At 42.3% G+C, this 22,770-nt stretch overlaps 1 protein-coding gene across 7 annotated transcripts in view; it reads right to left on the bottom strand.

The window, feature by feature from the left end:
- LOC132780783 (zinc finger MYM-type protein 4) overlaps positions 1-22,770 on the bottom strand; it is a 225,586-nt gene that overhangs the window by 20,461 nt on the left and 182,355 nt on the right. For 6 of the 7 annotated variants that reach the window (XM_067473702.1, XM_067473699.1, XM_067473700.1 and 3 more), the window contains 12 exons: positions 21,745-21,919; positions 18,590-18,802; positions 17,573-17,723; positions 17,360-17,475; positions 12,913-13,188; positions 10,803-10,953; positions 7,687-7,859; positions 7,188-7,374; positions 5,551-5,694; positions 3,993-4,030; positions 1,622-1,766; positions 1,113-1,234 (listed from right to left, as the gene is read on the bottom strand). In XM_067473702.1, the coding sequence (XP_067329803.1) occupies positions 1,113-1,234; positions 1,622-1,766; positions 3,993-4,030; positions 5,551-5,694; positions 7,188-7,374; positions 7,687-7,859; positions 10,803-10,953; positions 12,913-13,188; positions 17,360-17,475; positions 17,573-17,723; positions 18,590-18,802; positions 21,745-21,919 (1,891 nt within the window). The remainder of the gene's footprint in view (positions 1-1,112; positions 1,235-1,621; positions 1,767-3,992; positions 4,031-5,550; positions 5,695-7,187; positions 7,375-7,686; positions 7,860-10,802; positions 10,954-12,912; positions 13,189-17,359; positions 17,476-17,572; positions 17,724-18,589; positions 18,803-21,744; positions 21,920-22,770) is intronic. The other variant, XM_067473701.1, reaches the window with a different exon arrangement.

Below are 22,770 nucleotides of genomic sequence, written 5' to 3'. Positions count from 1 at the left end.
AAGGTACGGGTGTAGCTGGCGCACAAGTTTTAATTGTGCGAACACTCCCCTGGTCACCGCTGCAACTTGGGATTCCAGGCTCAGTGATGAATCCAGGAGAACTCCCAAGCTGCGAACCTGTGCCTTCAAGGGGAGTGTAATCCCATCCAGCACAGGTTGCAACCCTATACCCTGTTCGGCCTTGCGACTGACCAGGAGGACCTCTGTCTTGTCTGGATTCAACTTCAATTTGCTTGCCCTCATCCAGACCATCACAGTGGCCAGGCACCGGTTCAGGACTTGGACAGCCTCCTTAGCATCTGGTGGAAATGAGTGATAGAGTTGGACGTCATCTGCGTACAGATGGCATCGAACTCCAAAACTCCAGATGATCTCACCCAGCAGTTTCATGTAGATGTTAAACAACATGAGGGACAATACTGAGCCCTGCAGGACCCCACAGGACAATAGCTGTGGGGCCAAGCAGGAGTCCCCCAGAGAAATCAGGTGGAGGCACAATCAAAGGCTGAACTATAACACTTGCTTCATCAAGTCAGGCACTTTTTATGGTCCTAAGCAAACAGTCTATACCAGCAGTCCTCAAACTTTTTAAACAGAAGGCTGGGTCACAGTCCCTCAAACTGTTGGAGGGCCGAATTATAATTTGAAAAAAAAATGAATTCCTATGCACACTACACATATCTTTTTGTAGTGCAAAAAAAAACCCACTTAAAACAATACAATAATTAAAAGAACAATTTTAACAAATATAAACTTATTAGTATTTCAATGCGAAGTCTGGAGCTTGCTTTTGGCTGATGAGATAGGATTGTAGTTGTTGTGTGCTTTCAAGTTGTTTCAGACTTAGGTTTATCCTGAGCAAGGGTAAATGACCTTGGAGGGCCATATCTGGCCCCCGGGCCTTAGTTTGAGGACCCCTGGTCTATACTATGAATTACTCAGCCATTTATGATTTCAGTCTTAAGAGAGTATTTTTCAGTGTGATGCATCAAGATGTGTTGGGTGCACACTGCTCTTTTCAGCACTGCCACAAGTCCTGATATGGAGACACTTTTAGCTGGTGCATTTTTGGAGCTAGTCAGAAAGATGGGCTCTGCCCACTTCCCACTTACGGGTACTGGCATTCCCAGCGGGACTGGTGTGTACTGGGTGAAGAGATGAAGCGGTAGTGGCACAAACACAGGTACAGGAACAGGCACCATGATGATTTTGGGCGGAACTTCTTCTTCTTCTTCTGTAAAATCAAATATAATAAAAGCAATCCTTACCAAAAAGCAACTGGTCAGTCATTTGCCTTGCTTAACAAACTGTGTACTTTTCCTTGCTAACCACAACTGCTGCTCCAAACTCACCATCCCTTTCAACAGGGATGCAACCCATCTGGCCTCTTTAGAAGATTATTCCAGACCAAATGATCCAATCTTCAACCCAGAAGTCCATTCTTATGAAAGTCAGCTTTTAGTTTTAATTAAATTTGCATGTGTTCCACAAATCCTCCCGAGGAATTCCAAATCTTGCTCATTATTTTGTGTCATGCAAGGGATTCTAACATCTCCAAAATATTATGTGGCGATTTTTTTAATGGGCCCAAACAACTAACTGCCATTCTGTCATTACACACCTGTTTGGCATTCCTTGTGCTGCGTATGAGGCTTGCAAGAGGTGGCTTTGGTCTGCGTTATAGGCTTGCAGAGCAAGGCTTTGTTCTTGAGAAGCCGAGGAGGCTGTGAAGGAGGCAGTTTCAAAGCATCCGTCTGAGTACTTGCCTGATCAGAAGACAAAAAGGAAACTCAGTTAATTTATGCTGGGGAGCATCTACTCGTGTGACACAAAACCCAGGAAAACCCAGCAAGTCTCAGCTACCAGTCTGATCTTCCTGCTCCCATTGCCCATGTTTTTGTTTCTGGTATACACAGAGAAAATTGTCACTCTCGATGAAGTTATGTTTGGGAAACACACTTCCCGGGAAGCCTTTTTTGATCACAAAATTCAGAAAGTTCGTGATTTCTTCCTTTCAACACCGTTAGGGCAAACTGGCCCTACTTACATCTATACACATCTATCTATCTATCTATCTATCTATCTATCTATCTAATCTATAATAATAATAATAATAATAATAATAATAATAATAAACCTTTATTTATACCCTGCTACCATCTCCCAAAGGACTCGGTGCGGCTTACAAGAGGTCGAACCCAAATACATCAGTAAAAACAGCAACAACAGCAATACAGACAATACATAAACTCATAAACAAAGCAATAAACAGTAACAATAAGACCATATCTATCTATCTTCTCGACCCAAGGGAAGGCTTTCATTTGGGGACAATATCATTCTAGGTTTTGTGTGTTTCCTCCACCACAGACATCCCAGTGTTTTTTACTCTCTCCACTGGTGTGGAATTTGCATGACCCCGCCTAATGCCTCTCCCTTTCCTATTATTTTCTATGGCACACAGCGAACAGAGGAAGTGATCAGCAACTGAAGATACTAGAGAGGTTTGGGGAGAATTCACTATGATTTATAGGAGTTGTAGGTATTGGAATGTATAGTTCACCTGCAATCTAAGAGCACTCTGAACTCCACCAACAATGGATATGGAACGAATTTGGCACACAGAACCCCCATGACTAACAAAAAATATGGGAGGGATTTATAGGAATTGTAGTTCACCTACATCCAGAGAGCACTATGAATGCAAACAATGATGGATCTGGATCAGTGGTTCTCAACCTGTAGGTCCCCAGGTGTTTTGGCCCAGCCAGTTTACCAGCTGTTAGGATTTCTGGGAGTTGAAGGCTAAAAACATCTGGGGACCCCAGGATGAGAACCACTGATCTGGATCAACCTTGGCATGCATACCTGATGTGCCCAAATTTGAATACTGGTGGGTTTTGAGGGGAATTGGCCAAGACATTTTGGAGTTGTAGGTACTGGGATTTAAAGCTCACCTGCAATCAATGAGCACTCTGAACTCCACCACAGATGGAATTGGACCTAACTTGGCACACAGAGCCCTCATGACCAGCAAAAAATACTGGCAGTCTCCCAGAAAGGAAGGTCAGTTCCCCCCAAACCCCTCCAGTAATCAAATTTCAGCATATCCAGTATCTGTGCCAAGTTTGGTCCAGTGCCATTGGTGTTTGGGTTCATCGTGCTGTCTGGATATAGATGACTCCCCCAAATCAAGGTGACCAAACTTGACACACAGAACCCCCACGACTAACTCAACCTACTGGAGGGGTTTGAGGGGACTGACTCACCATAGTGAGAGTCATGAAGAATTCAGAGAGCAAACTTGCCCAACGTAAAAACTTTAAGTACTGATGGAGTTTCTCGGTGTTAACCTGGCATGATGTGAGTTGTAGTTCACCCACAACCTTATGCATTTTGTACAATTATTTTATTTATTTATTTAAATAATTAGAAATTGACTTTTTCAAATAACCCGGGTAATGCCAGGACCCAAACTAGTATACAAAAAAAAAAAAACCCAAGGAAAAACATGTACAGTAAACGTAAAGGTAGTAGCCATGGAGCTACTAATCTAAACTTCTCTGCTGCCTCAAATAGTCACCCGCTATGGAATTAGGATGTACAGAATGACCCCTGTATCCCTGGGTTGGATATATGTGGTTTTATTTATATCTATCTGGCAAAATATGTCCTCTCAGGACAGTTTCTAAGTCCTTCAGTGCAGCTCTATGGTATTCTTGGGTCAGAAAGTCTTCATTTCAGTAGGGCTCACTATTATCTGTGTTTTTGCATATCCATGTGAAGTCTGGAAATGTATCCTCCACATACAGGAATTGTACTGAACATTTTAAAAGAAAAAGTACTACTATCCACAATAAATTACAAGGAAATATTGAAATGTTCTACATACAGCACAGAAACACCCAAAAATTTAGAGAATGGTATTCAAAGAGATATAAACAAAATTATCATTTTATTTAGCAAAACAAAGACTTTCTAGGACAACTTACGTCTCCAATAATTTTTGCTGTCACAGTAGGAACTGCACCTGTTATTGGGGAGAAAAGTAGGAAATTTATTAGAATCATAAGACTTGGGAGAGGCCACATGGGCCATCCAGTAAAACCCTATTCTGGCATTCAGGAAAAGCACCATTAAAGCTCCCTTGACAGATGGCAATCCAGTCTCTATTTAAAAGCCTCCAAATAAGGAGCTTCCACCATCCTCTGATCAGGGAGTTCCACTGTTGAACAGCTCTGACCGTCAGTAAGTTCTTCCTAATGTTCAGGTAGAATCTTCTTTCCTATCATTTAAACCCGCTGAACCAAGTCCTACTCTCTAGGGGAGCAGGAAACAAGCATGCTCCTTCTTCCTTAGAACACAAATAAAGACCTCTATACTTCCTTCGTTGCTTCCATGCTGGACATCTTCATCATGCTGATAAACAGCTTCGCTCTCACAGAGCCTCCTCTCAAAACAAACTTATACTGGAGCTTCACACAGGAGCTTTTTATACACAGAAGCCTTTATACTGGACCTTTACACATGAGGCCTTCTCATACACTAAGGCCTACCTCACACAGAGGCTTCTCTCACAGACTAAAACCTATTACTATTTACTATTATTATTAATTTTATTTGTACCCTGCTACCATCTCCCCAAGGGACTTGGTGCAGCTTACATGAGGCCGAGCCCAAACACAACAATACAAGCAATAAAACAACAATAAAGCAATTAAAAAACATAGACAATAAGATAAACAACATTATCAATAAAACAACACACAGTTAAAAACAGAGGGGAGGCCAAATGTAAAGTTAAAATTGGAAATAGGCCTACCTCACACTGTGAGGCCTCTCAGACTGAGACCTTTCTCCCACTGAGGTTTACCTCATACTGATAGCTACTAATCTAGAGGCAATCTGTTTATATGGAACTGCAGCTTTTGCTGAGTAATTGCATAAATTTAACCCTTTCAGTGCTTGACTCAAGAGGTTTGTAATTAGAAATACCTAGTCGATTTTTAATATTTCTGACAATAACAACCTTTCAGATATTATTTATTTATTTATTTATTTATTTATTTATGCCGCTAATATCTCAGCCTGAATCGGCGACTCATTGCGGTTTACAACACTTAGAAAACAACAGTATTCAGTTAAAAACATAAAACACATATACAATACACAGTATTGGGCCACCAATACAGACCAATGCATCTCTTAACTCAAATCATAATCCAATTTCATCGTCTGTGATTACCAGTCCTCGTCTGTGATTACATGTTATCATGTTGCTTCTCAACCTTTCTTCTGCAGGCTAAACAGACCCAGCTCTTTAAAGCCTCTCTTAAGACAGATTTATGGTTTCCAGGGCTTTGGTTCTTTTAGTCTCTCTCCTCAGGCTACATTTCTCACACACATCACAGGAAGCCAACAAAAAAACCCAGACCCATTATTTTCTAATAGAGGGGAGATTCACATGCATGCAGTATCTGGAAGGGACTTGAATGAAATTTATTACGATCAATGGAAAAGAGAAAGGAATTTCCTTAATGGCTGTCTTACCTTGCAAAACATTGTTGGAATTGGCTGTGGGCTGAGCAACAGGTGCACTGGCAAGGGACACCACGTTTGCAATAACTGGAGTGGAATCCTTCCTGAGAGATGGAGGGGGTCCCGCTGAGGATGTTGGTGCCATGGAAAGATTTGCTGAGTCGAGGAAGCAAGGGGTAACGAAGTAGCACAAACATTATTGTCCACAGAGACTTGTGTTTAATGAAAAACATTCAATCACTCAATGTAGTTTCACAAAGCGCATGTACAAACACTTCCTATCCTTTCCCCCATGTACCTCCCTCAGCTCAATGGCTCCCAATTTTTTTTGGTCATACAACCCTTCAAAAGACTTGCTCCCCCACAGAACCCTCTCTTTGTCCCTAAGAAGTCACAAAGTTCTTCCTTCTTTCATCTACCACATTGCTTGTGTATTTTGTATAAAAGGTAAAGGTTTCTCCTGACATCAAGTCTAACCGTGTCTGACTCTGGGGGTTGGTGATCATCTCCATTTCTAAGCCAAAGAGCCGGCGTTGTCTGTAGAGACCTCCAAGGCTATGCGGCCAGCATGGAGTGCTGCTACCTTCCCACAGAAGCGGTACCTATTGATCTACTTACACTTGCATGTTTTTAAACTGCTAGGTTGGTAGGATATGGGGCTAACAGCTGGAGCTCATCCCGCTCCCTGGATTCGAACCGCCAACCTTTCAGTCAGCAAGTTCAGAAGCTCAGTGGTTTAACCCTCTGAGCCGCCAGGGGGCCTGTATTTTGTATACTGTAGTAGATTTTGAAACAAAGAGCAAATAGAATCATAGAAGAGACGTCATGGGCCATCCAGTCCAACCCCCTGCCAAGAAGCAGGAATATTGCGTTCAAATCACCCCTGAAAGATGGCCATCCAGCCTCTGTTTAAAAGCTTCCAAAGCTTTTAAAAGCTTCCAAAGCTTATTTAAATACTTTAAATATAAATCAATACATCTATTTTGGTACCTATAACAACAAACCTAAATTTTAGTATAGGAAAATATTGAATTCCCAGCTAAAAAGATGAAAATCTTTCATTTTTGCACTTAAAAATAGTTTTGAAATTGGGCTTTATGTCTGACAGTTGAATATGTAAATCCAGGGCAGCATTTAACTTACTCCTAAATTTGTTTTTGTTGTCAGCTTAAGCTAAAAAGCCCAATTTGCATTAATAGATGGACATGAATGGCAGCATTACTCGGATAGTTTTTCCAGCAACTGACGGGTACACTTCTATCAGTCCTACTCAAAAGTCATGCAGTGGCACAGATTAAATTTCATTTTAAAAGAAAATATACTGAATTTCAAAAAGATCATCATACTCTGGCATGAACTTCTTAAAAAAGAATTTAAAAGATTTTTCATGGAACCCCTACAATGTTTTTGTGGAATCCCACGCTTCCATGGAACCAGTGCCTTAGCTTCTGCCATTTGGGTTCAACATTGGATCTATTGTAACTCGTAAGTGAGAAGAGATTCCAGCCCACTCTGATTTAAGCTAGACATTTCCATAGTCAGTATATGCACACCTATATATACACACGATCACTGTATTTTGAGATTTGCATGGTCTTATTCCTCCATCAGTATCCTCTATCCACAGCAACAACCAATGCCTTGTTTACCTGTATTGTTTTGAGGAGGAGGAGGAGGAGGGGGCGGCGGAGGAGGGGGCGGCGGGGGATCAGATGCGCACTGCTGGTTGCAAAACATCAGGATGCAGAGCAAGTTGCAAAAATGCTTAATCTCCCCTCGCCATTTCAAGGACTCGCTGAGTTTCCCCTGCCTTTTGCATCCATCACATTTGGACATCTATTTGGACAAGAGGAAAAGGAAGAAGGAGAAGAGTCAGGGTTATTATTTATTTTGTGTTAAAAGCACTGCATACAATGGTTTACCTAAAATTGATAAAATAAAGAGATCAAAAGCTGCTAGATAGTTTAAGACCAAAAACGAGCATCACAGTAGATTCTTGCACTGAAAGGGGGCCAAACTACTTGGCCTTGTGGTACCTTGCTATTCTATGATGGTACATAAGACACAAGAGTTCCTGTTGAGGTCCATTACTGCTTTTCAGAAGGTGGGAAACAATACAAGATAGACAGGAGCCTCTGAACGGCTTACCTGGTAAAACAAAACCGTGAACTTCGACATGCAGTCTTCGGAGCAGAATTCTTCCACCTTTCCCCCAAAATGATTCTGAACCAGCTTGGGAGACGTCTGCAAACAGTAGCTGCACATCTTACAGTGGTTCCCCCAGCGTTTAGCTAAATCGTGCTTGTACAGCAGTTTGCAGCCTGGAACGGTAAACAACAACAAACAATGGCCACCAAATAAAGCTTCTAGACTCTCTCTAATAATAATAATAATAATAATAATAATAATAATAATAATCTTTATTTATACCCCGCTACCATCTCCCCAAGGGACTCAGTGAGGCTTACATGAGGCCGAGCCCATAATACAACAATACAAGCAATAACAATAGACAATACAAGCAATTAAAATCAATAAACAAAAACAATAAAACCATAACATAAGCATTAACAGTAGGACAACACACTTTAAAATCTATGGGTAGGCTGAATGTAGTTAAAAATTTAAAAAATAATGCTGGACATGGGCAAAAAAGTGATGGGGCGTTTGTGGAAACATACAAGCAGACCTAAAGCAATATAAAGTGCTTTGGAGGACGAAGTGCTATGGGATCATTATTCTGGGAAGGCACACTGGAACAACCACGTCTTCAAGCTCCTCTTAAAGACTGCCAGAGTTGGGGCAAGCCTGATGTCCTTAGGAAATGAGTTCCAGAGTCGAGGGGCCACCACCGAAAAGGCCCTCTCCCTCGTCCCCACCAATCGTGCTTACGATACAGGTGGGAGCACGAGCAGTGCCTCTCCAGATGATCGAAGAGATCGTGTGGGTTCATATACAGAGATGCGGTCGCACAGTTAGGCGGGTCCCAAACCGTTCAGGGCCTTGTGGGTGAGAACCGGCACCTTGAATTGGGTCCGGAAAATGAATGGCAGCCAGTGGAGCTCCTTAAACAGAAGGGTTGACCGCTCCCTGTAAGGAGCCCCGGTTAACAACCTGGCTGCCGCCCGTTGGACCATCTGGAATTTCCGAGCCGTTTTCAAGGGCAGCCCCATGTAGAGTGCATTACAATAATCCGGTCTAGAGGTGACTAAGGCATGGACCACCCTGGCCAGATCCGCCTTCACGAGGTACAGTCGCAGTTGGATCTTAGAAGGACAAAAACAGGAGTAGATAAAATTGTGGCCCAAGGGCAGGCATGGACAAACTTCAACCCTCCAGATGTTTGTACTTCGACTCCCACAATTGTGGGAGTTAAAGTCCAAAATACCTGAAGGGCTGAAGTTTGTGCATGCCTGTCCTAGGACCACAATCTGGCATTGGCTAGAGGCTGTGTCTAAGGCACATACTCCAGAACCGGGACGGGCAACTTGTGACCCTTTATGTGTTGCTGGATTACTCTTGTGCCTTACCACTGAGAAGGCCCTCTCTCTCGTCCCCACCAACCGCGTTTGAGACGGTAGTGGGGCCGAGAGGAGGGCCTCCCCAGAAGATCTTAGAGCTTGTGCCAGTTCATAGAAGGAGATGCGATCGCGGAGATAGGCAGGGCCCGAACTGTTTAGGGCTTTATAATAGATGCAGTACAACATCTATTAATGCCTTAGTTCCCCATCCTTTCTCTACAAGAACCTCAGGAACTGCAAGTCAGATCAGGTGGAGGTACAAAGCTGTTCTTGACATAACGAGTATTTTAAAAAATAAGGGGGGGGGATGGGTTGCTGTGAGTTTTCCGGGCTTGTTCCAGAAGCATTCTCCTCTTACATTTCGCCCACATCTATAGCAGCCATCCTCAGAGGTTTTTGAGGTCTCACAACCTCTGAGGATGCCTGCTATAGATGCAGGCGAAAAGTCAGGAAAGAATGCTTCTGGAACATGGTCATAAAGCCCAGAAAACTCACAACAACACTTCAATAAACTGCTTGCTGATTTATACTGGACTGTGGTGGTGTTTAACTACAGAGGTGTTCCTGCCTAGGATACAACACAGTAAATGTTTGATTTGTATATTTATTTTATATACCCATACACCTTGCATCACGTAAAAAAATTCATAGGTAGAAAGGTGTTGCAAGTGGAAAAAGTTCAAGGAGCGCTGCTCTAGACAGTGTACAAACATGAACAAAATGCTGGTTTTGTCTCTATAAACAGATTGCATGAACAAAACACATGTAAACCAAATTGTGGCAATGTGGCACAAGTGTTCTGTTCGCAAAGAAATGGCAAGTAATAATGAACATTACTATTTCAAAAAGAAAATTTCATGACATGTTGAGTTTCTCTTGCCATACAATGCCAGGGTTTTGTTTTGTTTTTCGTGTCAGGAGTGACTTGAGAAACTGCAAGTCACTTCTGGTGTGAGAGAATTGGCCGTCTCCAAGGATGTTGGTCAGAGGATGCCCAGATGTTTTGTATCTCGTTTGCTGTGTCATATTGTGTTTTTGTGTCAGTAAAATAATAATAATAATAATAACAACAACAACAACAACTTTGGAGGACTAAACAGGGTCTTACAAAGGGATGCTTTCCCATTACAACTCTTGTGTTTGGCAATGGGAACTTATAACAACAACAACAACAACAACAACTTTGGAGGACTAAACAGGGTCTTACAAAGGGCTTTTAAATTTTTGTTGTGTCAGGAGCGACTTGAGAAACTGCAAGTCGCTTCTGGTGTGAGAGAATTGGCCGTCTGCAAGGACATTGCCCAGGGGACGCCCGGATGTTTTGATGTTTTATCATCATTGTGGGAGGCTTCTCTCATGTCGCCGCATGGGGAGCTGCAGCTGACAGAGAGAGCTCATCTGTGTTCTCCCCGGATTCGAACCTCAGACCTGTCGGTATGCCGGCACAAGGGTTTAACCCATTGTGCCACCGGGGGCTCCAATACCAGGGGCGATTTGAAAATATGAAGTAGCATAAGCCAGTTCTCTCTGGAAGATCACCGACTGGTCTCTTAACCTATAGTTACTGTACCTGCCAAAATATGCCCACAAATTATTGATACTGTTCTTTCCTGGAATTAAGTTACACTCTTTCCTGAATTGTACTGATTTTTCAGCAATACATTCCCCATTGACCCCAACCCCATAAAATCCCTTGTAACCAAGTTTCCTCCACGCATACCACCCAAGCATGTCCTTTCTTACCCTCGCTGCAGAATGACTTGTCAATGCCTGAGAACCGCACCGTCTCTTTGACAATCTTATCAATTTTGCAATATTCGCACATGGACATGACACAGTTTATCTTCTTATACTCGTCACAGCAGGTCTTGCCACAGAACTGGAACATTTTCCCCTGCAAGCAAGCAAGAAGAGTTTGGATTCCTCCAGCGCCCATCCAGAGAGTGAAAAAGCATGCCATCCAAAACAAGCAAATCCACCTCATTGTCATGAAACATCAACAGTCATGTCAACAACCTAACGAAATCTGCCATTCGGACTGAGCGTGAACTGCCACTTCACACAAAGACTAAATACCACAATAGCAAGTGCAAAATCCCAAACACCTGGAATATCTCAGCTTTTACTTGAAAAAAATACATTCTAGGTCTTAGAGATAGAAATATATGCTTTCCCCCAGTATGCGTGCAAACCTATGCTTGCTAAAATCTCAGAAGCCAAGAGAGGGAGAAGCTGGAGAAAGAGAGAGTGTCCTACTGACCTTGCCATTCTTATTGCTAGAAAAAAATGGTCTTAAAAACAGCTGTAGAAGAAATCACATTTACATTGCTGTCGTCCCTCCATCTCCATGGATTCGGTATCCACAGATTCCAGTGTCCATGGCCTGAAAATATCACACACCCCCCCCTAAAAAACCAAATCTTGATATTGCTATTTGATGAAAAGGACACCATTTTACTACACTACTGCATATAATGGGATTTGAGAATTCGCATGTTTGAGAATTCATGGATTTGAGAATCCACTACCGTTAGAACCTGTCCTAGAAACTAAACTAGTAACTGTCCTGTTTCAGAAGGCATGAGCAAACTCTGGCTCTCCAGGTGTTTTGAACTTCAACTCCCATAATTCCTAACAGCTGCTAGGCTGTTAGGAATTATGGGGGTTGAAGTCCAAAACACCTTGAGGGCCGAAGTTTGCCCATGTCTGTGTTTAAGCGAGTTTTCGAATTATTTTGGCTTCCTTTGGTAAAATTGTTTTCCCTCCACATTTGGGAATTTGACTTTTCTCTAAGAATCTCTAGTTCCTCCAGTGTGACTCTTTGTTCAACTTCCTCTAGTCATGCTGGAGGATCTAGGGGAGAGAGTTCTTTAGGAATCCCAAATTTTCCACTGGGGTTCTATGGTCAGCTTCCCAGCAGAGGTTAAGTACAAAGTCAAGCTGAAAGACGTAGAAATTACTAGAGATACTTTCTCAGATAACAAATAGTAATGGCTGTATTTGGAATTTCTCGCTTTCATGAGAGCCCTGTGCCCCTAACCCCAGTAAATGTGAAGGGCTAACTGTATTTCGCTTTTTGAATTACCGTATATACTCGAATATAAGCCGAGTCACCTTACTTTGCCAGAAAAAATTGGGAAAACGTATTTACTCAAGTATAAGCCAAGGCTGGGAAATGCAGTAGCTACTGGTAAATTTCAAAATAAAAATAGATGCCAATAAAATTACATTAGTTGACGCATCAGTAGGTTAAATGTTTTCGAATATTTACATAAAACTGTAATTTAAAGTAAGACTGTCCAACTCTGATTAAACCCTTATTCTAATCTTATTCAGTGTAAATGTGCTTACATATTCCTCCAGAGTAAAATAATAAATGTAATAAAAATAGAGTAAAATCAAGGTATAATAACAATAATAGAGTAAAATAATATAAATGTAATAACAGTATTAGTAGAACAAAATAAATGTAATAATAATAGAATAAAATAATAAATGTAATAATAATATAATAAAATAAATGTATAACAGTAATAGAATAAAATAATATAAATAATAACAGTAATAGTAGAATAAAATAATAAATGTAATAACATTAAATAGAGTAAAATAATGCAAAACAACAGACTAAAATAATAAATAACCTTGACCTAAGTATAAGCCGAGGGGGGTTTTTTCAGCCAAAAAAAAAAAGCTGATAAACTCAACGTACACTCGAGTATATACGGTAAGTATAGAGCACACACTGCCTGGCCTCACACTGAGCTTTAAGGGCTTTCAGTGGCAGCACTCATACATCCCTTGTCAAGGATAGTAGGACTCCAAACAACATCAACAGGCAGGCGCCAATTACCCTGTAATCGAGCAGTTCGGGTTTGGTAGCAAACAGGCGGTTACAGTGTTGACACCTGAGTTTGACGACAGTGCGAGCGAAAGTAACTTGCTGGGACTGAGCGGCCAGTCTCTGGAGGCCAGCCGCAGCTGAACTGCTGACGGAGCTTGGGGAGACGGTTGAGGTAGTACTGCCTGCGGCTGAAACGGTGGCCCCCGAGGGGATGCTGACAATGACTTGGCCCTGCGACAAGGGCACCACAGATGCGTTCATTCCAGTGGGCTTGTTGAACAAGTTCTGCAGGAGCGCCAGAGAGAGGAGAAAATACACATAAAACTTTTGTTAAGGATAAATTCATCACGTTCTGTATCAAAGTACAGTTTCAGAAAACCTCACCAGCTTTTATCTGTCCACAGGCTACAAAATAACCCCATGGTGGAGAGCTGTATCCAGAGTGGTGTCAGTGGTTTCAGGCTCAGGCAAGTTCAAAGACCAGAGTTCAAGTTCTCAGCCCTCATTTACACTGACATATAATGCAGTTTCAGAATGAAGTTTAACGGCACTGAACTGCATTAGATGAGAGTATAGACTCATCTAGAGCCCCCTGGTGGCGCAGCAGGTTAAACCACTGAGTTGCTGAACTTGCTGATCAAAAGGTTGGTGGTTCAAATCCGGAGAGCGGCGTAAGCTCCCGCTGTTAGCCCCAGCTTCTGCCAACCTAGCAGTTCGAAAACATGCAAGTGTGAGTAGATCAACAGGTCACCGCATCTACGGGAAGGTACAACGTTCCATGCAGTCATGCTGGCGACATGACCTTGGAGGTGTCTACGGACAACGCTGGCTCTTTGGCTTAGAAATGGAGATGAGCACCACCCCTGAGAGTCAGACATGACTAGACTTAACGTCAAGGGAAACCTTTACTTTTACCTTTTTAATAGACTCATCTAATCTAACCCAATGCCATTAAACTGCATTAAGAAACTGACAGTGTAGACAGGGCCTAATTCAGTCATTAAAACCCACCGAAGACTTTGGGGAAGTCCGATATCTCCCCACCCCCCACCAAAAAACTGTGATAGGGTCAATTTAGGGCTGCCATGACGCAGAAATGATTTGATGACATACAACAGAGGTCCACAAACCTTTTAAACAGAGGGCCAGGTCACAGTCCCTCAAACTGTTGGAAGGCCAGATTATAATTTGAAAAAAACATGAATGAATTCCTATGCACACTGCACATATCTTATTTTTAATGCAAAAAAAAAACACTTTAAAACAATACAATAATACATTAAAATGAATAACAATTTTGACAAATATAAACTTATTGGTATTTCAATGGGAAGTGTGGGCCTGCTTTTGGCTGATGAGATAGGATTGTTGTTGTTGTGTGCTTTCAAATAATTTCAGACTTAGGTTGATCCTGAGCGAGGTAAATGAGCTTGGAGGGCCGCATCCGGCCCCCGGGCCTTAGTTTGAGGACCCCTGGCATACAACAACAAAGAATATTCTAAGTAGATATAAATACTTGCAAGAGAAAAGCAACTTAAGACATTCATACAATGAAGCAGGTGGGGAAAAAAGCCAATGACTATGGGGGTAGAAACATACAACCTTGTTGGATCATGTCAGGACTTGGAAAATATATACTTTAGTTATATTATAATATCCAGAGCTCTTTCACCAGTTTCCTGAAGGGCAAGTGGGTGTCTATTAGCTAGTAAGCTATAACTATAACATAGAACTTTTTTTTCCTTTTTTACACCAGAAATGACAAACGGCTGTTAATACAATTTTGTCTCCACAAATCTGTCTAATCCCTGTTTGAATCTGTCCAGCTGGTGGATCCCAAAACGCTCATACCAATTACTTATTCTTTTATGATGATGAATTGCTACCTTATATTTGTTTCGAAAACAGGTGGCCAGTTCTGCAACACAGGTAGCAGATGGACAGGACAAAAGCAACAGAGTTCAGGACTGTAATTTCCCAAAATCCCACATTAGGAGGAGGAATGTCCCAAACTAACTTTTCTAAGCGCCAAGCAATAGCCAGAAGAGATTCCATGCTCCAGCATCTTCAGGAAAAGACAACACTTTGGCAATCATGTCAACTTTGGGAGCTCTTCCAAGGCCACCTAAAGCTTATACAGCCTCTTGCGAGTTTTCTGATCTAAAACAGTGTTTCTCAATCTGGGGGTCAGGGCCCCTGGGGAAGTCACAAGGGGATGACCATAAAAAAGCACAGTATTTTCTGTTGGTCATGGGAGTTCTATCGTTGGTGAAGTTCAAAATGCTTTTTGATTGTAGGTGAACTATAAATTCCAGCAAATACAACTCCCAAATGTCAAGGTCTAATAAATGAAAATACATCCTGCATATCAGATACTTACATTAAGATTCATAGTAGTAGATAAATTACAGCTATTTATTTATTTAGATCATTTATATCCTGTCCGTCTCACCTCCGCAAAGGGACTCAGGGCAGCTTACAACAGGCAGCCATTAGATGCCAATACAATATATTTTTAAAAAATCATAATTACAATTAACACAGTTAAAAGTTATAAACATTCAATTAAAAACAGTTTGCCAGTTTAAATTGTAATCCAGATCAATCCATTGCAGTCCACTAAAAACATTCTCTTCCCAGTTGATCTGTCTATTGTTCAAACACTTGATCCCACAGCCAGGATTTGAGTTTTTTTCAGAAAGGTCAGGAGGGAGGGAACGGATCTAATCTGATTAGGGAGGGATTTCCACAGCCGAGGGGCCCCCACAGAGAAGGCCCTGTCTTTCGTCCCTACCAGCCGTGATTACGAAGAAGGTGGAACCGAAAGCCCGGCCTCCCCGGATGATCTTAACGTCCTTGGTGGTTCATAGAGGGAGATACGTTCAGACAAGTAAATGTTCTAGAATATGAGGATGGATTGTACTCATATAATCCTGGAGGTACATTTCTTGTCACTTGTGTAACTGAAGGATCCTTGAAGGGGTTGTTGAGGTCCACAAAAGGGTTACTGTCGAAGTCTGACATAGCGGGGGCCGGGCATGGCGAAGAAGCAATGAAAATAATTTTATGGTTGGGGGGGTCACCACAACATGAGGAAATGTATAAAGGGGTCGGCCTTTAATTTAGAACACGGCTACTTCCCAATATCCTTTACATTGCTCTTGGTGGTCACTGCAACTGATTTTGTCATTTGGGAGTTGTAGTTGCTGGGATTTATAGTTAACCTACAATCAAAGAACGTTCGGAACTACACCAACAATGGAACTGAAGAAGTCTTGGCACACAGAACTCCCATGACCAACAGAAAATACCAGAAGGGTTTGGTGGGTTTGACCTCACGTTTTAGAGTTGTAGTTCACTTATATCAAGAGAGCACTGTGAAATCAAACCATGATAGATTTAGACCAAACTTGGCACGAATATTCAATATGCTCAAATGTGAACACTGATGGAGTTTGGGGGAAATAAACTTTGATGTTTGGGAGTTGTAGCTGCTGGGATTGATAGTTTACCTACAATCAAAGAGCATGCTGATCCACACCAATGATAAAATTGGGCTAAACTTTCCACACAGAACCCCCATGCCTAGAAGGGACTCGTTCGCTTGAGCCTCCCTTCAGCCTCATGTGCTTTCCCTCATCCGTATATGCGCACCATGCTGCCATGTGCCAAGCACACCTGCTTGCTTCTCTGTTTGGAATCTCAGGACCAGCCCTCCCCTTGGCTGAGAGGTCGGCTGAGAGGACCGCCAATTACAGCAGAGGGGGGCTTTTGGTGGGAGGATTAACCTGTTTCCACAAAGGAAGAGAAGGACAGGTGGAGAGATCTTCAGCCTTCTCTGCCAAAGGGGTTCCTAAGACCATAAGAAATGTATGTTTTGTGATGGTCTTTGGTGACCCCCTCATGACCCCCCTCCCAGAGGTCCTGACCCCCAGGTTGAGAAATGCTCGTCTGAGGGAACAGAGAAAGATGATGGCTTCTTGATTCAGAGATTATTTTCTAAGAGAGGCTTGACTGGTGCTTTCCATGCTATCCTTCTGTAGGCAGGTGACAACATTTTGATTTGGCAGATCTTTAAAAAACGAATTGCTCATAGGGAAAGAGTCTTTCAATAGTGTACAGGATTGTGTTTTTTCAATTTTAATGGGCATGCTTTGATCGTGTCTAATTCTATTGGGAGTTTAAATATATTTTAGACTTTTCATGACGTAAACGTTTAGCTCAGTTTCAGGCCTTGGAAAAAGTGGGGTAAATAATTAAAAACCAATCTTTTTGCATATCATATATCTTTTTTTTTTAATCAGATGAAACCTACCAATTGGGGTTCAGTAGTCAATGGTCACAAGAAAAATATGCACTTGAAGTGACACTGGAGAAGGCCCTGAGCTCAGGACAGAAAAGGAAGTTGGCTCACCTGATTATATACTTAATAATCAGACTGAAAATGAAGACGTACCTGAAAAGCTACTACGCAGCTATAACTGCAAAAGTTGCGTATGCTCCCATCGGACATAGCGAGGTGATACTGAGGGATGGCTGAGGTCTTACAGCTGTTACACTGGACCTGGACACCTGACAGAACAGCAAAGCATAACAAAAGGGGACTTAATGGATTTTTAACCCTTTGCTTTTTGGAACAAACCAAGGCAAGGGTAAACTGAAGAGTTACCTGAAGACGTGACCATTTTAACTCTGTGGGCCGACAGGCAGTTCACGGAACAGAACAGCTCCGTTTTCCCCAAATTATTTGTGTTTTCAATCATCTCAGCCGATGATCGCAGGGTTTTACACAATGCACATGGAGTGATTTTGGCTGACTTCTGCAGGGGAGAAAAAGGAATAAACAAGGGATTTCCCTGCCAGGCGGGGACAGAAATGGTGCGTTTGAACTGCAAAAAGGCCGTCTAAACAAGTAAAAATATAACATTGCAAGAAGCAGAAAAAGAAAGAATGAACAGAACTTGGAACACTGGCTCGACATAATTTTAGATGAGCAAAAGATTTGGAAAAAAGATAAATCTGTGCAAGTTTTTTTATGCCAACAGAAAGGTTTCCCCATATGACCACCTTTTTCTCATTAACTTTTTGGAGATGCATTTAAAAAAATCTTTGCTTGAAGAGACACAAGAATTTAACTAACTGGCTTGATAGACATTTTGCTGGAATTGTTATTGCTGTGCCATGCAGTGTTTGGTTGCTGAAATATTATAATAGTGATACAATATAATAATTTTACAATAAGTAAAAGAAAAGGCCCTATGTGAAGCTTTCCATAATATTGGTAATAGCAAGAACGGCCCCAGTTAAAGAACAAGGCCCCATCTACACAGCCATACAAAATCCAGATTATCTGCTTTTTATATTGGTCTACACAGCCATAGAATCCAGTTTAAAGCAGATAATCTGAATTTTATATGTCCACAGAATGGCACTGGGGCTGGAACTATACAACTTATGGAGACACTATCTCTTAGTGATTTAGCAGACTTGGGCTCTACTCCACAATTCCTGTTTACCTGGTGAGTTTCTCCACAACCACGCACCCTTAAGGTAGATTCCTTATATATCATTACAGAGGTACCGCTGAGGTTTTCCATTTCACTCCTGTGTGACTCTAATGCGCATACTCACAAACGGAGTAATTTAAAACATATAAGAAGGATAATATCTCAAAGAAAAACCAGACCTGCTTGTACGCCGTGACGCACGTTGAGCTGCAGAACTTCTTGGACTGCCCCTCAATCTGAAGCATGTGGCACTGGCCTGAGGCACTGTAGCAGTAGCCCCCACAGTTTTCGCAGCAGTTCATGGTGAGGTTGTTTGCTGAACGGAACTTGGAAAAGCAGGCATCACTGCAGAGCTTGTGCACGACGTTCTGGTAATTCACTTCATGCCGAATCTGGAAAAAGGGAGAAAAAAGAGGGTATACATTAAGCCGTCAACAAGTCGTATGGAAAACTTTTCTTTTCAAGAACATTTTGCAATATGGTTTCCTCTATGTCAAACGCCCACAGATGTAAAGGGAAATCAATAGCCTAGTTCAAAAGTACAACTAAGGATGCATCCATACCAGTGGTGTCAAACTTGTGGCCCTCCAGGTGTTTTGGACTTCAGCTCCCAGAATTCCTGGCTACTGGACAAGTTGGCTAGAGCGTCAAGGGGTTGGAGGTCCAAATATCTGGAGGCCCACAAGTTTCACACCTACACTGTTGAATTATGTATCATATATACTTGAGTTTTTCAGCCCTTTTTTTAGGCTGAACCCCCCCCCCCCCCCGGCTTATTTATTATTTTACTCTGTCATTATTATTTTATTACATTTATTATTTTACTCTATTTATTATTATTATGAAGGAGGCTCCAGTGGTGCAGTGGGTTAAATCGTTGAGCTGCTGCGTTTGCTGACTGAAAGGTCGGCGGTTTGAATCTGGGGAGCGGGGTGAGCTCCCGCTATTAGCCCCAGCTTATGCCAACCTAAGAGTTTGAAAACATGAAAAGATGAATACCGTATATTTCGGGGTAATAGGCGACTGGGCGCATTAGACGACCCCCCCCCCCCAACTTTTCAATTAAAAAATTCAATTTTTGGATATACTCGCCCTACTAGACGACCCCTCTTTGCCAGCCCTTTCAGGCCCCAAAGCCTCCTTTCCTGGGCTTTGAGGCAGCTTCTCGGCGCCATAGAGCCTCCCCTCCGCCAGCAGCCAGGCTTCACCACAGCCAGCCAGCCACGTGCTCATCCCTTCCTGCTTTGGGTCAAAATAATAATAAAGTTTTCCTGAGTTGCAGTTGCAGCTATGCGCCTTTAGGTGTCAGCAGAGAATTTTCTCTATTCTCTTTGCTGCTTTACGGAATCCATGAAGCCTCAAAGCCCGGGAAACTGGAGGAGTGGGGGAGTGGATAGAGAACGCTAGAACTCCCTCCTCCTTTCCCCCCCTCCCTTTTTTTTTTTGGAGAAGGGACAGGATACTGGCATAAATTATGCTGGGGGTGTTGAGTGATGTTGAGCCTGGTAGGGGCAGGACTTCAGAGAGAAATGAGGGATAGAGTGCAGGTATGTGTGTTCCTGTGTTTTTCCCTCTCTTCCCTTGCACTCAGTGCTTCTGCTGGATTGATGGCTATCCCCCCCTGCCTGCTTCTTTGCAAAGTCACTCTCTCCTGAGGAGAGAGAACCTGTATGTGTGTGTGTGTCCTGCGGCTCGCCCTCTTCCCTTGCACTCAGTGCTTCTGCTGGATAGCTATCCCGCCCTGCCTGCTTCTCTGCAAAGTCACTCTCTATCTCTCCTGAGGAGAGAGAACCTGTGTGTGTGTGTGCCCTGTGCTTCTTAACCAGCCCGAGCGGCTCGCTCTGTTCCCTTGCACTCAGTGCCTCTGTTGGATTGATAGCTATCCCCCCTGCCTGCTTCTCTGCAAAGTCACTCTTTGGAGAGAAGCAGGGTTCCCTCTCCTCAGGAGGGATAGAGAGTGAGAGAGCGATGTCAGCATCGCGCCTGGCGTTGGGAGAAGGACAGGCAGGGGGGATAGCCATCAATCCAGCAGAAGCAGCGAGCGCGGGGGAGGAGAGCGAGCCGCTCGGGCAGGTTGGTTGGTTAATGGCATTGGAGGAGCCCAGCAGCAGCTGCTACTGCTTCGGGCGCCCTGCTCCAGCGCAAGGCAGCTGCTCGCCTCCCTCGCCTTGACCTAAAACAGGAAGTGATTTTTTTCTATCCAGAATACTAGACGACCCCCAAGTTCAGCAATGATTTTGGATGGTTAAAAAGTCGTCTAGTACCCCGGAATATACGGTAGATCAATAGGTACCACTCTGGCAGGAAGGTAACAGCACTCCATGTAGTCATGCCAGCCACATGACCTTGGAGGAGTGTACGGATAATACCGGCTCTTCGGCTTAGAAATGGAGATGAACACCATCCCCCAGAGTCGGACACGACTAGACTTAACATCAAGGGGAAACTTTTAGCTTTATTATTATTATTACATTTATTATTTTACTATATTTATTATTGTTATTATTACATTCATTATTTTACTTTATTTATTATAACATTTTCCTCACTACCTCTGAGGATGCTTGCCATAGATGCAGGCGAAACGTCAGGAGGAAATGCCTCTAGAACATGGCCATATAGCCCAGAAAAACTTACAACAACCCAGTGATTCCGGCCATGAAAGCCTTTGACAATACATTTTTCGTTTTACTTTATTATTGTTATTATTACATTTTTTTACTCTATTATGATTATTACATACTTTTCAAACAGCCAAATACCTAAAGACAGAAATGCCTAAACACCTAAGGAGGGTGTTTTTATTCTATTAGGATACGTAAGCACATTTACACTGAAGGTTAGAATAATGGTTTAATCAGAGTTGGACAGTCTTATCTCAAATTACAGTTTTATGCAAATATTCAAAAACATTTAAGCTACTGATGCCTCAATTAATGTAATTTTATTGGTATCTATTTTATTTTGAAATCTACCAGTAGCTGCTGCATTTCCCACCCTCGGATTATACTCAAATCAGTATGTTTTCTCAGTTTTTTGTGATCTTATAATTGGGCCGACTTATACTTGAGTATATACAGTAGTTTGACATTACTTTAACTCAGGAACCAGCGCTCTTTGGCAGACCATTCTATATGTGATCTAACAGTTCTCTTTTTTGCCACTTCCCTTAGCACTTGTGAATGTACAATGTATTGCAAATCAAAAACCAACTTATAAAGCTAGTTAAGCCTGGTTAACTTGACTCGGGGAATGTGTGGCTGAATGGATATTGATCCCAGCAACCTTGCCTATCCCGCGTTCGGAACAAGGAAGAGGGCGCAAGTTCAGTTACCACTGCATTCTTCTGGCACATGCTGCACTTGGTGGAAATACTGTTTGTGTGAATGGTGACAACAGGCTTCTTTTTCAGCTCATGCATGGAAAGACACGCCTGGCTACAGAAGTCTTTGCTGGAATTTGTGTTGTCAAACTGAGCAGTGATCACATCCTTTGGATTCAGGATGTCCCTGTGGAGTTGGAAAAAGAGAGAAAGACAAAGCTATCAGTTTGGGTAGCTTTAAAGTATCTATCACATGACAATCAAGTTCATTGCAGTTTCAAAGACTACTCAAGTTTGAAGAGGGAAAAACTGGTGCTGAGAAAACAGCGGTACCAAATCAGGTGCTGAATTAGAATTTGGTCTAAGCCCACTTTAACAAGAAAAATGAAGAAAACAAGAAGGAAAAGCTAAGTTAACTGGTACCTCCCCAGGTTTCACAGCAGCTCTCTCATACTGTTTCCCATCCTATATATTCCTAGACCAGATTTTGTCAAACTCAAGGTCCATGGGCCAAATTCTGCCATGTCATTTTATGTGGCTCTCCAGATGCTATAGTTTAACTCCTGTATTCCTCAACATTATGCATCATGACTAGAGCTGATGGGAGTTATGATAGTGGCATCTAGAAGGCTGCAATTTGTTATGTTTAGTCGTGAGACTGGGATTTGGATTTATTGCAGTGTTTCTCAACCTTCCTAATGCCGCGACCCCTTAATACAGTTCCTCATGTTGTGGTGACCCACAACCATAAAATTATTTTCATTGCTACTTCATAACTGTAATTTTGCTACTGTTATGAACTGTAATGTAAATATCCGATATACAGGATGTATTTTCATTCACAGGACCAACTTTGGCACTAATACCCAATATGCCCAAATCTGAATACTAGTGGGGTTGAGGCGGGATTGATTTTATAAGTTGGAAGTTGTAATTGCTGGGATTGATAGTTAATCTACAATCAAAGAGCATTCTGAACTCCACCAATGATGGAATTGAACCAAACTTGGCACATATAACTCTCATGACCAAAATAAA

The sequence above is a fragment of the Anolis sagrei genome, chromosome X (genome assembly GCF_037176765.1).
Source record: "Anolis sagrei isolate rAnoSag1 chromosome X, rAnoSag1.mat, whole genome shotgun sequence".
NCBI classification, from domain to species: Eukaryota; Metazoa; Chordata; class Lepidosauria; order Squamata; family Dactyloidae; genus Anolis; species Anolis sagrei.
Note: the sequence above shows the minus strand (reverse complement) of the source record. Positions and strands in the feature narration are given on the sequence as shown.